Source organism: Phocoena sinus, chromosome 3 (assembly GCF_008692025.1).
Source record: "Phocoena sinus isolate mPhoSin1 chromosome 3, mPhoSin1.pri, whole genome shotgun sequence".
In the NCBI taxonomy this organism is placed as follows: Eukaryota; Metazoa; Chordata; class Mammalia; order Artiodactyla; family Phocoenidae; genus Phocoena; species Phocoena sinus.
The window spans coordinates 9485499-9501296 of NC_045765.1; the positions used below are offsets into that span (position 1 = coordinate 9485499).

The 15798-nt window shown below is 57.5% G+C and overlaps 1 protein-coding gene across 1 annotated transcript in view; it reads left to right on the forward strand.

Moving 5' to 3' along the window:
• Positions 1-13534, forward strand: part of CACNA1A (calcium voltage-gated channel subunit alpha1 A) — a 312111-nt gene extending 298577 nt beyond the window's left edge. Inside the window, exons 41-49 of the mRNA XM_032627805.1 lie at positions 6316-6423; positions 6559-6659; positions 7783-7892; positions 7995-8133; positions 8294-8407; positions 9748-9783; positions 10852-11038; positions 11374-11624; positions 12414-13534. Of these exons, the coding sequence (XP_032483696.1) occupies positions 6316-6423; positions 6559-6659; positions 7783-7892; positions 7995-8133; positions 8294-8407; positions 9748-9783; positions 10852-11038; positions 11374-11624; positions 12414-13142 (1775 nt within the window). The 3' untranslated portion in view covers positions 13143-13534. The remainder of the gene's footprint in view (positions 1-6315; positions 6424-6558; positions 6660-7782; positions 7893-7994; positions 8134-8293; positions 8408-9747; positions 9784-10851; positions 11039-11373; positions 11625-12413) is intronic.
• The last annotated feature ends 2264 nt before the right edge of the window (positions 13535-15798 follow it).

Here is a 15798-nt window from a genome sequence, read left to right on the forward strand (position 1 = left end):
ACTGTTTTACTAACAGTTATGGCTTATTACAGCAAAACGATACAGATTAAAATCTGCAAAGGAAGCAGGCACATGAAGCAGGGTCCGGGAGAGACCAAGAGGGAGCTTCCACTCCCTTCCAGTGGAGCCACATGCACACTGCTTACTTCTCCCAGCAATGCTGTGTGACAACATGTATGCGGTACTGCCAACCATCCAAGCCCACCTGAACTTTGGTGTCTAGCGTGTTTATTGGGAGTTGGTCGTTGTAAGCCTGGCTGACCTTAGTTGCTCAGCCTCCAGCCCCTCTATTGGTCACGCTGATACCACATGACTCAAGGCCCCCACCATAAATCACATTGCTAGGATAAACCATCTGGCCTGGCCCAAGGCCCCCAGGTAAACAAAAACACTCTTATCAGGCATGACACTCTAGGACTTAGACATTATCTTCCAGGAGCTGGTCAAGAACCAGTCATTCCTGGGGCTTCCCTGGTGGCACAGTGGTTGAGAGTCCGCCTGCCGATGCAGGGGACACGGGTTCGTGCCCCCGTCCGGGAGGATCCCACATGCCGCGGAGCGGCTGGGCCCGTGAGCCATGGCCGCTGAGCATGTGCGTCCGGAGCCTGTGCTCCGCAACGGGAGAGGCCACCACAGTGAGAGGTCCGCGTACCGCAAAAAAAAAAAAAAAAAAAAAAAAGAACCAGTCATTCCTTTGGAATGTGCAAGGTTTGGACAACCCAGACCTGCTGAGTTGTCTCTTATGGCACAGAACCCCTTCTGTGGGACTTCCCTGGTGGCGCAGTGGTTAAGAATCCACCTGCAAAAAAAAAAAAAGAATCCGCCTGCCAATGCAGGGACACGGGTTCAAGCTCTGGTCCGGGAAGATCCCACATGCCGCAGAGCAACTAAGCCCGTGAGCCACAACTACTGAGCCTGTGCTCTAGAGCCCGTGCTCCGCAACAAGAGAAGCCACCGCAACAAGAAGCCCATGCACCACAACGAAGAGTAGCCCCCACTCACCACAACTAGAGAAAGCCTGCGCGCAGCAACGAAGACCCAACACAGCCAAAAGTAAAATAAATATATATATATTAAAAAAAAGAACCCCTTCTGTGGGACTTTAGCAAGTCCAGCCTTTAGGACACTCACCAGATTCCCCACGTGAGGATTTCAAGGACTCCGGGGATGTGCCTGCCACTTGGCTGGCATTGTCACTCATACCGCAGACCCTACTCAGCTCCCAGAGGGTCATGCCCCCAGCATCTGTGAGCCAGGGACCCCTCCCCGTCCTGTCACCTCCCAGAGTTCCATGGGGCACAGCTCTGGAGTCAAGGAAGTTCAACCGAGAGCTTGGGGACAACAGTTCTAACAGTGCTGACCATCACAGCCATTTCAACAGAATCACGTCTCAGGCCAGCTGAAAGTACAACACACTTTTTTCAACACTGAATTTGCTTCTAAACACACTGAGTTCCTTTCCAGCAGGCAGGGGTTAACATGGAGGAGTGGATTAACCTCAGTGATTCTTCAGATTCTTCAAAAATTGTGAGGCCCATCTTAGCTGGGAGAGAAAGAGAGCGGGTCCCTCTGCTTACCTGTCTCCTTCTGTGTCTCCTTCTGTGTCTCCTTATCTGTCTTATCTGTGTCCCTTCTGTGTCTGTCCTTCCTCTTCTCTGTCTGTTTCTCCTTCCCACTCACCCCTCTGTTCTCTCCTCCCGAAAGAATCTCATTCTTGCCTGGGGAAAAAATCCTCTGTCGTCATGTTTCTTTTTCTTCTAGACGTTGTGTCTGGATCCCTGAAACCTCCCCCAAGGGGCTTGGGCTGTGTCCCTTCATCCCCCACTGCCTTCCTGTTCCCCACCCCAACCAGAAGGTGATGAGGACAGAGCCAGCCACCTACCTGAACGAACGTAAACCCAGTTAACACATCAAAATCCCAAATCCCCAGCCTCATTGACATATACACACTGCTATATTAAAAATTGATAACCAACAATATAGCACAGGGAACTGCTCAATATTCTGTAATAACCTAAATGGGAAAAGAACTTGAAAAAGAATAGATACATGTATATGTATAACTGAATCAGTTTGCTGTACATCCGAAACTAACACGACATTGTTAATCAACTACTCCAGGGAATTCTCTGTTGCTCCAGTGGTTAAGACTTGGCGCTCTCACTGCCAGGGCCCTGGGGTTTGATCCCTGGTTGGGAAACTAAGATCCCACAAGCCACTCGGCGTGGACAAAAAAAAAAAAATACTACAATATAAAATAAAAGTTTTTTTAAAACTCCCCAGCCTCAAGCTAACGTTCTGGCTTCTGCTGAGAGCCTGCAGGGAGAGCTTTATAAACACTGTGCCACCTGCGTGCTAACAGCTGTGGACAGCAGTGGACGGTTGTGTGGAGAAGAGACGAGGCCTCAGCCAGCCAGTAGCAGAATCTCTACAGCTGTCCAGCATTCCCTGAGTCCGGGCCAGCCTGGACTCTCCTTCAGGGCTCCACGTGGCTGACCAGCCAAAAGGCCACTGTCTCGTCCTTTAATACCCTCAAAGACCAGGCTTTGTCTGGAGGCGAGTTCTGCAAGGGCCTGGAAGGTGCTGGGGTGGCCTGGTGGGAGCTGAAGGGCTTTGACCTGCCTTCATTATCAGCTCATTGAATGAGAACGTCCACTGGGCACCTGCTGGGTGCCTGGCTCTGTCCTTGGCACGTGGGATGGGGCAGTGAAAGACAGACGAACCTCTGGCCCTTGTGGGGCTGTGGGGAAAGAGGCAACAAATAAACAGGCAACGATCAATAAGTAGATATGTAACGTGTTCAAAAGCGGGACATGTTATGGAAAAGAAAGAGCAGGGTCAGAGGTTGTGGATCCAGGTCAGGGGTTAAACCCTAAGTCAGGGATTCTCAGCCAGGCATAATTCTGCCCCCAGAGGACACTGGCAATGTCTGGAGACAGTTTGGGTTGTCGCAACTGGGAGAGGGCTGGTGTTCACGGTAACTGGTGTGTAGGGGCCAGGGATGCTGCTTGAATGTCTCAGGGTGCACGGAACAGACCCTGCCACAGAGAACGTTCACCAGAGGTGTGCAGAGTGATGTGGGAGAGGGGAGGACCCTTCGGGCGATAAACTCTGGGACACAACTGGTTTGTGGGGGACTGATGCCTGAATACCAGGGAGCCCTCTGTCCCTGGGAACCCCGGTGTTAACAGTTCTGTACCTGGAGGAGGAGTAAAGCTGAGATGTGGCCTTGAGCAGATCTCATGACCCCAGGGGAGGGCCACCTTGAAATCCCCTAAGGACTTTCCCCTTATTTAAATGGGAACGACAGTCCTGAATGCAAGATCTCCCAGTGAATTAAAGCAGAAAGAGTCTAAGGTGGTTCTCAACTGGAGGCAGTTTTATCCACCAGGGAACACCTGGGAATGTCTGGGGACAGGCTTTGTTGTCAGGACTGGGGTAAGTGAGTGCTACTCAACACCCTGCAATGCACAGGACAACCCCACAACCAAGAATGATGGAGCCTCAAGTGCTGACAGGGTGAGAAACCTTGACCTTACCTAATTCAGATGCCAAGAGCGGGTATCTTAATCAGCTCTGGCCACCATAACAAAATATCAGAGGCTGAGTGCATAAACAACAGAAATGTATTTCCTCACAGTTCTGGAGACTGGATGTCCAAGATTCTGATGCCAGTGGGTTTGGTTTCTCCTGAGGCCTCTCTCCTCAGCTTGCGGATGGCCGCCTTCTTGCTATGTCTTCACATGGCCTTCCCCAGGGCCCGGGAAATGTGCATCCCTGGTGTCTATCTCTCTCTTCTTATAAGGACACCAGTCCTATTGAATTAGGGACCACCCTCATGACCTCATGTAACTTTAGTTACTTCCTTAAAGACCCCATCTCCAAATGCCGTTACACTGGGGGTTAGGACTTCAACATGAATCCGGGGGAGCGGGGGACACAATTCAGTCCATAACAATAGGTATCTTCCTTTTCTTCACTAGAAACAGGAAACATGTAAGCTGTCAGGAGAAAGTGACTTTTCACAAGAATGTCATGTTCTCTTGTTTCCCTTCCCATGTCTCTGAGAAGGACCCACAGAGACCCCAAGCACCTCACTTAGCTACAGTGGACAAGAGACTTAGCTATTAATTCCAACGGCTTCCCTAGAGGAAAAAAAAAAAAAAACTGTCATAGGTTGGTGTCAAGTATGTTGAGAACCCAGCTACACGGATGATTTTCCCAAGGATCTCCCACAACTTCCCAACCTGTGTCCAGGCCCGCCAATCACCCCTACACCCATGCAGGTCGGCTCCAGTGACCACAGTCCCTTGTATCATTAGACCCTGCAACCACCAGCAGCGAAAAGAGACCAGACTGTGGACCGTGCCCCCTAGTGGTGATGTGGTGAACAATAGCATGAGATGATAAAGACCAGAGAAATAAAGCAGGAAAAAGGCATCGAAGGAGGGGCGGCTGTTTTAGGTTGGGAGACAGCTAGAAGACCTCTTTGATTAAGGGTTTGGACAGGGACCTGAAGGAGGTGAGGGAGGGAACCACATAGATAGAAAGAACCATCCTGGCAGAGGAAACAACCCATGCAAAGACCCTGAGGCAGGACGGTGCTTGGCGTGTTTGCTGAGCAACGAGGAGGCTGGTGTGGCTGGAACAGGGTGAGCAAGGGGGAAAGTAGAGGAGATGAGGGCGGATCGTGCAGGGCCTTGTGGACTCGGGGGATCACCCTGGGTGAGGTGAGAGCCTTGAAGGGGGCAGGTGACTGATGCAGGTGTCCCTGGGCGCCCTCTGGTGGCTGTGGGAGGAGCAAGGCGACCTGGCAGAAGCGATTACACTGGTCCAGGAAGTTCAGCTTCCCACCGCCTCCATATCATCACTCTGGAACAGGATCTGAGCTTGACTTGCAAAAAGGCCCTTCTGAAGGATTTTTCTCAAAATAAAGGCATCCATCTCCAGAGTCACACGGGGGAAGATGAGTGAAAGCTCCACGGAGTGCCTGGCAGATGTCTGTGCTTTGACCCACATCTGCTGAGAAGGAGAAGCTGGGCAGGGGTTCCAGAGGGAGCTCCGGGCTGGGCCCGGGAAATGGAGGAGTGGGAGAAGGAGGGACAAAGACGGTAGATGCTGGGCGACAAGAGGTGGACAGGGAATGGAGGCAAAGGGGGATGTTGAGGCTGTCTGGGCGGTCCAGCTACTCAGCCACAGGCCCCTGTGGATGGTTGTTAAACACTGCAGTAGTTCTCTACTGGCTGGCAGCCGGCTCCTGCCCTTCCCCTAGATCTCCTCCCATAATCCAGCAACCACAGGGTTAATATTTGGTCCAGCAGGGATCCTTCAGGCCCTTGCTCTAGCTCTGTCATCAATGTCCCTCTCCTACCAGCTGGTAAATGTTTAGAATAGCCCCTGTTTGGGGCTGTGAAACAGCGAGTAGAAGCAAGGGCCAAGCTGATGTATCAGTTAGAATGGATGAGAATGTGCTACTGTAACAAACAGCCCCAAGGCCCTGAACCAACAAAGATTCGCTTCCCACTTCCATTATGTGGGAACTTCCGGGGTCAGCAGGGGCTTCTGTGAATCAGTCACTTAGGGACCAGGCGTGAGGGGGCAACCACTGTCCCCAACATTACCAGCCTCCGTGACAGAGGGAATGAGAACTCAGGAGGGGCCTGCACTGCCCATTTAATGCCCAAAGCGGGGCCTCACCCTGCTTACACCTTATGGGCAAGAACTCGTCCCATGGCCCTGGTCAACCCCAGGGGCCAGGAAGGACCACACTCCCGTGCACTCGGGCAGGAGGGACCAGGAATTGCTGCCAAAGAACTTTAATGACCACCATGGCTGGAGTGAGGGGCCAGGGCTTGGCTCTGTCCAAGGTCAGCATTCACAGGAGGGGATACTCGGTTGAGGGAGAACGTCCTCTATCAGGACTGCTCCCTGAGGCTTACCCCAGGCTCCCTACTGCAGACACCGTCCTAATGCTGTACATTAACTATTTTGATCTTCAAACAATGCAGTGAGGCAGGTAGTATTGCCGTCATCCCCATTTGGAAGATGGGGAAACTGAGACACAGCACGGTAGACTAACACCCAGGTCACGCAGCTGGTAAGTGGGAATCAGGTCGGCCCCTCAGGAAGCTGGACTGTCCCCTGCGTGGTCTTTCGAAGGCCCTGGCGCTGCTGAGGACTAGACTCCTCTGGGTCAGGCCCGTAGGGCACTGGCGACCCACTGGGAACCAGGACCCCAGAGCTTGGGTCGACAGGAACCACTGGCTTTGCGGCTGCCCCAGAGACTGGCTGATGCCTCTCTGTGCCCACCCACAGGCGGAGCCGACAAACAACAGATGGACGCTGAGCTGCGGAAGGAAATAATGGCCATCTGGCCCAACCTGTCCCAGAAGACGCTGGACCTGCTGGTCACCCCTCACAAGTGTAAGAGCCAGGCCCGGCCTGGCCTCGGGCTCTGTCCCACCAGGATGGAGGGGGAGGGAAAGAGGAGGTCCAGGGACGGCAGGGCTGGTGCACACAGGGGCCCCCACCCACAGTGAGCTCACCCTGTGCCCCCAGCCACGGACCTGACGGTGGGGAAGATCTATGCAGCCATGATGATCATGGAGTACTACCGGCAAAGCAAGGCCAAGAAGTTGCAGGCCATGCGCGAGGAGCAGGTATGGCCCCAGCCCTGATGGCCCTGCCCTGCTATGTCCATCGCTCTGGGGACATCCAGGCTGGGAGACAGTGGCTTCCTTGTCACCATGAGGACCAACCAGAACAGTGGGATGAGGCCAGGCTCCAAGGCAGGTCACTGAGAAGTAGGACAGTGCCAAGGAGACGTAGCCTGGATTAACTCATCTGCTCCATCAACACTTATTGGGCACCTACTGTGTGCCGGGCATGGTTCTCAGCTCCGGGGGTGCATCTGTGAGCAAAGCAGACCAGAATCCCTGTGGAGCAGACTTTCCAGTTGGGGGAATGCCAACAATGACAGACGATTAAATTACATAGCATTGCAGAAAATGCTAAGTGCCATGGGAAAAATCGGGGGCAGGGGAAGGAATGTGATTTGAAAGGGGTAGTCAGGGGAGGCCTCGCTGAGGAAGTGACATCTGAGGAAAGACTTGAAGGAAGAGGAGAGGGAGCCAAGCAGATACCTAGGGGGAGAGTGTTTCAGGCAGAGGGCACAGCCAGTGCAAAGGCCCTGAGGCAGGACCATGAGTTTGAGTTCAGGGAACAGCAAGGAAGTCGATATGGTGGAACAGAGTGTGCAAGAGGCAGTGGGAGGAGACAAGGGTGGGGAGGTGACAGGACAGATTATGCAGGGCCTAGTGGGCCTTCGACTTTTGCTCAGAGTGATGTGGGAGCCATGGGGGCTCCTCAGTAGAGGAGGGAAGTGACTTCATGCAGGTGTTCACAGGTGCCCTCTAGTGGCCGTGGGGGGTAAGGGCTGGAGCTGGGGGACCTGAGAGGAGGCGACTGCACTGGTCCAGGCCGGAACTGATGAGGCCGGACCAGGATGTGGGCTGTGGAGTGGTAAGAAGTGATCCAGTTATGGATGGATTTGGAAGAGTCTTGAGGACTAGCTGATGGATCAGACCTGAGTGTGTGTGCGTTTTGGGGTGGGGGGGCATGTCAAGAATGACTCCTGGGATTTCACCCCAGGGGTGGGCTAAGCATACCCTCCATAGCCTCACCGCGGCAGCCCTGACCAGAGCCTGAGCCTGGGGCGCCCTCCTCCACCTGTCCCCTGTCCCCGCCCACCCTGTGCACACACACTGCTCTCTGCTTCCCCAGAACCGGACACCTCTCATGTTCCAGCGCATGGAGCCCCCATCTCCAACGCAGGAGGGGGCGCCCGGCCAGAATGCCCTTCCCTCCACCCAGCTGGACCCAGGAGGAGGCCTGTGAGTGTCCCTCTGGCCAGGAGGCAGGGGAACGGGGGTGCCTGTCAGGTGTGAAAGCCCCCGGAGTGCCCACCACCACCCTGGTCTCTGTGCCCCACACAGGATGGCTCACGAAAGCGGCATGAAGGAAAGCCCATCCTGGGTGACCCAGCGGGCCCAGGAGATGTTCCAGAAGACGGGCACGTGGAGCCCGGAGCGAGGACCCCCCACGGACATGCCCAATAGCCAGCCCAACTCTCAGGTGCCTCCATACCCCCCCACGCCCCCATGGCTCCCAGGCCCGGGCAGGACAAGAAGGAGGGGTCTGGGCCCCCCACCTGCAGCTCCGCACACACTGGGCCACCCCCGGGGTCCACGTGTCAGGCCCTGGGGCTCACCCGGCCTCGCCATCTGCCCCGCAGTCTGTGGAGATGCGAGAGATGGGCAGAGACGGCTACTCCGACAGTGAGCACTACCTCCCCATGGAGGGCCAGGCCCGGGCCACCTCCATGCCCCGCCTCCCCGCCGAGAACCAGGTGAGGGCTTTCACCCACCATGCTGGGGGCTGCACTTGGCCTCTGGAGTCTCTGCTTCCCCACGGAGCCCAGGGACCCAGGGCTGGGCAGGCGTCCTTCACCCTCGGCAGCAGTGTGCAGGCCCCACTGCCCCTACAGGCCACACCTGGAGCCCCTGGAGGCCCTGGTCCTCTTAGGTCCTCCTTGACGGAGGGCTGAGAGGGGGCGAGGTTCCCCTGGGGCAGGGTACCGTGGCCACCGCCAGGTGGTTTGTCTCTGCCCCGTTTGGGGGTACTTGAGGCCGCAGGGTGTGGAGGTTGCAGAGGGGGTACGGGAGGTGATGTGTCTGGCCCAGGTGAGAGCTGCAATCAAGAATATACACTCATACACACACATACGCACGCGTACATGCGCTCGCACATACTCGGATGTGTGTGCTCGTATACACGCACGCTCTGGGGAACTTGGCAGGTCCTAGGACCTGGTGGCGGAGTCTGGGGTGGGCCCGGGGGCAGCTGGGGTTCGTCTGTCTGTCTAGTCTCTGTGGGGGCCGCCGGGGAGGAGCAGGTGTGTGTGCGCCTGATGTGTGCCTGCGTGTGGCTGCTTTACCCAGCTGCAGGGCTCGGGTGGGCGGGGGGTTGGAGGTGGGGGGTGTCCCACTGCCCCAGGCCCACGGGGCCAGAGGGGCCAGAGCCAGAAGCATGGCTGGCTGCCCACCCAGCCTGAGAGGCGGGGCGGCGTGTCTGACGGTGGCGGGCTGCCCGTGTGCTGTGCCGTGACATCTGCACGGGGTGGGAGGCTGTGCTGTGCCTGGCTGGGCCAGGGTCACCCAGGGGCCTGGCCTCTGACTGCTGGGAACTTGGGCGGGAGGCACTCACCCTGCATGTGGCTACCCAGCCCCATCCTGACGGGCCCCCACCCCCACCCACCCACCCAGCAGGACTGAGCTGCTGGGCCCCAGAAGATGGGTGGGACAAGCCAGCCGACGGCCACCCCTCCCCAAAGCTTTGAGTGTCAGCAGAGCCAAGGCTGGGGCACATTGCATGAGGCAAAGCTCAGGGCCAGGGGCCTGCAGCCACGCCGTCCCATCTGTTGGTCTCGTGCCTTTGCCATCTGTCTGTGGTGTCTCCTGTCTGTCTCCTCTGTGCTCATGGGAGGACTACCGGCTGGGCCTGGGGTCGCCCACACACCACCGGGGACTTTAACCTCTCACTCCTTCCCCCTTCTCCTCCCCCTCAGGTTCCTCTCCCCGACCCTGGCATCTCTTCCATCTACCACCTCTCCACTCTCCCTCTCAGCTTTTATATTTATTTCCTTCTTTCTGTTTTTTCTGTGTGCACCATCCCGTGGGGCTGTGACAGAGGAGAAGGGGCCGGCCACGTGGGAATAACCTCAGTGTATGTACCGCGCCCGCCCGCCGCCCAGCTGGGCTCCGGCCCCCTCTTCCCGCCCACCCCCCCTCGTGGGAGTCCTGTCATCTCTCCCTGTCCTCGGACCCCACCCTTTCTTTGCAGACTGCACCCCCTCCCCCTTCCCCCCTGTGGAGCCCCATCCTCATGTGTTGTGTTCTCTGTGTGCCCCACGTGTGCCCTGGAGGAGTGACCCTGCCCCGCCCCCCCTCCTCCCTCCCTCTCCACCACCCCCTTCTCTTCAGAGCCCCCAAGCCAGGGGGTCCATCGTTCCAAGGAGTCTGACCTGCAGCCCTGCCTGGCCCACTTTCTCAGGGGCTCTTTCCCCTAACACCACCCCTGAACCTCTGGTCCCGCAGCCCTGTGTTCCTTAAAACTCTTTCCTCGGGCAGTACCACTGCCCCCTTAGCTGGGCCGGGCCCTGGGCAACATCTGCCCCGTCTTCCTCCTCCCTTCTCCGAGCCACAGAGAACCCAGCTGGACCCAGTGGGTGCAGCACATGCAGGCCCCCAGGCTGCAGGCCAAGGATGAGGAGAGCAGGTCCCTCGGGGCCTCAAATGCCAGGGCAGCCCCTCAAGGGCTCCTTACGGAGGCCAGACTCAGGTGGTCAGAGAAGTCCAGGCCCAGTTGGCCAAGGAGGACGGTGAGCTGGGTGCCTGGCCCTGGGCGTGTAGGCCTGACAGCGAGGAGAGGCAGAGGCTCCTCACCCGCCCTGGAGAGCAGGCAGGGCGAGTGCCGGCCCGTGCTGCCCAGGGCCCCGGGGCGCCCAGCTTTGCACTTGGAATGGGGGAAGCTCTGCCCTTCAGTCGGCCTGCCTGTCCCAGCAGGAGGTGGATAGAATGGGGCCTCCTGGCCAGAACCCAGGATGAGCCTGGGGGGTGACAGAGGAGTCCTGGAGCTCTGGTTGATCAGGACCTGAGGCCCATGGCCGCCCCCCACCCCGACCCCGCCCCTGGACGGTCACACCGCAGTCACTGGTGGCCGATGGGGCAGGACAGACCGGGACTCCTTGGTGCCAGCCGCTGACCCCGGTCTGCCGGCCTGTCCCCCCCCCAGACCATCTCAGACACCAGCCCCATGAAGCGCTCGGCCTCCGTGCTGGGCCCCAAGGCCCGGCGCCTGGACGACTACTCCCTGGAGAGGGTGCCACCCGAAGAGAACCAGCGGCACCACCAGCGGCGCAGAGACCGCAGCCACCGCGCCTCCGAGCGCTCCTTGGGCCGCTACACGGACGTGGACACAGGTGGGTCACCCTGCAGGGCCCAGGGACCGGAGGCTGTATAAGGGGACAGAGGAGGGGAGATAGGACAGAAGGCAGAGTGGGGTAGACACTGAAGGAGAAAAGACAGAAAGGCTTGGACAAGACCAAAGGGACCAAGTGTTGACAGCTGCTGCTCAGAACCTGGGGACCGACCCCCCTCCCAACACCCACCAGGCCACCCTTGGTCCAGGGTGGTCCAGGGGAAGGTGCCCCTCTCTAGAGCCCACAGACCCCCTTGGTAGCCTCCCACGTGCACAGACCATGCCACCCCTCCCTCAAAGCCATCTGTCTTATCTGTCTGACCCCATCTGGCCCAGGCTTGGGGACAGACCTGAGCATGACCACCCAGTCTGGGGACCTGCCATCAAAGGAACGAGACCAGGAGCGGGGCCGGCCCAAGGACCGGAAGCATCGGCAGCACCATCACCACCACCACCACCACCACCCCCCGCCCCCAGACAAGGAGCGCTACGCCCAGGAGCGGCCTGACCACGGCCGGACCCGGGCCCGGGACCAGCGCTGGTCCCGCTCACCCAGTGAGGGCCGAGAGCACATGGCACACCGGCAGGTGGGTGTGGCAGGAGGTACCCCTGAGCCGAGCCCCTGGGACCCGGGAGAGGAGGGGGCCTACACCCCACAGCCACTCTGGGCAGGGTCCCCACTGCTGCTGTGACCTCTGAGCCTGTCCACCATGGAGTGGGCTCCCAAAGCCAGGGGGTTGGGCTCGGGCAGGGGTGAACACTGCCCCCTGCCACTCTGGATCCCCACTCTGCACCCCCAGCCTCCCTGCCCGCCTGCCACCCGCTCCCTGCCCGCAGCTGCTTCCTCTTTGGTTGTGGATCACGTTTTGAGTTTCCGGCCAGCATAGTCTTTACAACTCATGACCACGCTGGCTGCCCCGCTGCCTCTTGCTTTCCTTTAACCCGGCTTCCGTTTTTTTTCTGTTGTTGTTTCGATTATGATTTCTGTCCTCTGGACGCCTGTGAGTAATTTTTTAAACTTCTGCTATTTTAACCCCCAAACTTACAAAACTCCATTTCTCATTTCTCTTTTCACTTTGTTGTGTTGGTTTTCGACTTCCCCCTCCCTCCTTGTCTCTCCCACTCCCCCCCACCCCACCCCCACCCCCCGCCCCGTCCTCCTCCGCCTCTTCCTGCCCTCATCCTCCCTGTGGCTGTTGCTTTTCTCCTTTTTTTTTCCATTCGAATGTCCTGTGTCCCCCTCTCCTCCCGGTGCCTCTCCTGTCCTTTGGTTTTCCTTCGGTCCTCACCCTCCCGTCCTCTGTGTCTCCTCCCGTCTCCTGGTTGATTTTGGTGTATCTTTTTTTTTGATTTCCTTTGTTTCAATTTTCGTGTAGGGCAGTAGTTCCGTAAGTGGAAGCCCAGCCCCCTCAACATCTGGTACCAGCACTCCGCGGCGGGGACGCCGCCAGCTCCCCCAGACCCCCTCCACCCCCCGGCCACACGTGTCCTATTCCCCCGTGATCCGTAAGGCCGGCGGCTCGGGTCCCCCGCAGCAGCAGCAGCAGCAGCAGCAGCCGGCGGTGCGGCCAAGCCGGGCGGCCCCCAGCGGCCCGCGGAGGTACCCGGGCCCCGCGGCTGAGCCCCTGGCCGGGGAGCGGCCGCCCACGGGGGGCCACGGCAGCAGCCGCTCGCCAACGATGGAGCGGCGGGTCCCAGGCATGGCCAGGAGCGAGTCCCCCAGGGCGTGTCGCCACGGCGGGGCGCGGTGGCCGCCGTCCGGCGCGCACGCGGCCGAGGGGCCCCCGGTCCCCCGGCACCACGGTTACTACCGGGGCTCCGACTACGACGAGCCCGACGGCCTGGGCAGCGGCGGCGGCGGCGGCGGCGGCGGCGGGGAGGAGCCCCGGGCCGCCGCCTACGACGCGCCGCCCCCCGCGCGCCACGCGTGCTCGCCCAGGACTCCCCGGGCCGCTGGCCCGGCCTGCGCCTCGCCTTCCAGGCACGGCCGGCGACTCCCCAACGGCTACTACCCGGCCCACGGACTGGCCAGGCCCCGCGGGCCGGGCTCCCGGAAAGGCCTGCACGAAACCTACAGCGAGACCGACGACGACGACTGGTGCTAAGCCCGGGCGAGGTGGCACCCGCGCCCGCCCGGCCCCCCCCACGCACCCCACGAACACGCCCCCCCGGGGAGGAGCCGCACCGGCCGCGGGGCCACCTCGCTGCCACCTGCCCAGCACACGGGGGGAGGCCCGGGAGGGCCCAGGAGAGGACCAGCTGGACGGCCCCGGCCTCTGGAGGGAGTCCCCAGGGCCAGGACACACCAGGGTGTCCCGCAAAGACCCTCAGCCGGACAAGCCGCTCCTGGGCAGCTACTGCGCCCCCCATCCAGCCCCGACCCCCCACGACGGGGTCCCTCGGGGGCAGACAAACCACACAGCCAAGGGATTCTAATTAACTCAGCCATTTTTGGAGAACCTTGGGGAAAATGGAAATTAAAAAAAAAAAAAAAAAACATTTTTAAAAGAAAAACGGGGAGAAAAAAATTGCTTCTATTGATGAGTTTTATCATCTCAACTGAATCTTTCCTTTCCCTGGTGAACGCGAGCTGGTGGCCCGTGTGTGGCGAGAAGCCGGAAGCGAAGAGGAAACCCAGCGTCCCACACAGACCTCCACCAGACACACTCATACCCCACACACGTTCTCAGACACACACAGGAGTGCTTGCTGGTTATACCAAACCCTACTATAACTGCCTGCAGAAATCAATTTAAAAAAAATAAACAATTTTAAAAGGACAAAAAAATTAATGATTGAGAAAAGAAGCATTTTTTTCTGACATTTGGTCCTGCTTGAAATAACAAAAGAAAAAAGAAAAAAAAAAATACCACCGATTTCCTTTGCTTCTTTTTTCCTTTTTCCTATCTTGTTTGAAAACTGTGGGCTTGGGACTGTGAATTATTGCATGACATTCAAAAAGAAAAAAAAAATAATAAAAAAAAGTTGAATCAAAGGACTTCTGGATTGGAATGGTCTTTATATTCTCTGCAAAGTACTCCCCAGGTCTCTTTGGGGAAACCATGGAAGGAGGCGCTTTGAAAGTGGCTAAGGATGAGAAAGCTGTAGCTCTCCAGCCAGCACTCTTTGCAAGAAGGTTAAAGCCAAAGACACTGACCAGCCCATGCCTCTACCCGCAGCCCTCCGGGGGTTCCACAGTCTGCCTGCTGCTGCTTCTGCAGGCCAGGTTGTACCTAAAGCAACCATCCTGGATGATAAACCTTCCTGGATGACCATCCTACATGATCTGGCAAGTGAGACCCCAGTGAGTACATCTGAGGCCCCACATATTAGCAAAACTCCTATTGGAAGCACCCTGGAGGAGGTACCTGGAAACCCAGCTCAGACACCCTGTGCCCAGGGAGTTTTCCCCCAGTGGGAGGTGAGCCCTTCCTGAGGCCTCTGGCACTCCCACCCCACCTACCTGCACCCAAGAAGCTGCTTCTGATGGGCTCCACCCCAAGCTGTATCCCATTTCACAGACTTTCTTGAGATGCCCCTAAGTTACCCGCAGTCATTGGGGAATCCTAGAGATCAGAGTTCAGAGCAGCCCATAGGTGGCAAAAGATGATCATGGCCAGTTCAAGGTGAAGGCAGCATATCAGAGGTAGAGGTGGGGATGGGCTTCTTATGAGGGGATTGACAGTCTGCCCTCCCTCCACCTTCAGCCGCACCCAACATGTCTTTCCATCGGGCCACAATGCACCTGCTGAGACAGTCCCACTCCAGGCTTCCAGAAGCTGGCGCCAAAGATGAAGGTGGTAGAGGACCCCCCAACCCCGCTGCCCCCACCCCCAGGGCCTCACCTCCCTGCCTATTCTGTGAATGGTTCTGTGAATATAGTCTATAGCCACAGAACTGTAGTTAGTAAAATTAGGAGGTCAGCGAGCTGTGTTGATTCAGGTGAGCAAAAGGCCTGTTATACCCCGTGTTCAAGTTGAGGTGAAAGGCCTTTCTTTGGTCTGAAAAGGCAGCTCCCGCTTCTCCCAAGAAGGGGCTTCAGAGAATTGCGGGGAAACACGCAGATAAGGAGAGAGGGATCGTTCTCAAGGAACACTGGGGTACCAGAAGAAGGGGTACCAAGCCCCTGGCTGTGTGACCTTAAGAAAATGACTTAACCTGTCTGTGCCTCTGTTTTTCCCATCCGTAAGCGGGAACTAGTAATAGAACTGTTTGTGACGATTAAATGCATTATTCTACATCAGTCATCAGCAAACTTTTTATTTTGAAGGAACAGAGAGTAAATATTTTCAACTTTGTTGCTCAAATGGCCTCTATCTCAACTCTTCAACTCTGACATTGCACCAGAAAAGCAGCCTTATGTTAACGAGTGGGTGTGGCTGTGTTCCAATAAAACTTTATTTATAAAAACAGGCATAGGGCCGGATTGGACCACTCTTCTACATCAGCAGTTCTCAAATGTTTGTCTCAGCACCCCTTTCTTTTCTTTTTTTTTTTTTTTTTCTTTTTTTTTGGCTGCGTTCTTCGTTGCTGCGTGTGGGCTTTCTGTAGTTGCTGCAAGGAGGGGCTACTCTTTTGGGGGGTGCACGGGCTTCTCATTGCGGTGGCTTCTCTTGTTGTGGAGCACGGGGCCCTAGAGCGTGCGGGTTTCAGTAGTTTCGGTGAACGGGCTTAGTTGCTCTGCGGCATGTGGGATCTTCCCAGACCAGGGATCGAACCCATGTCCCCTGCATTGGCAGGCAGATCCTTAAGCACTGCGCC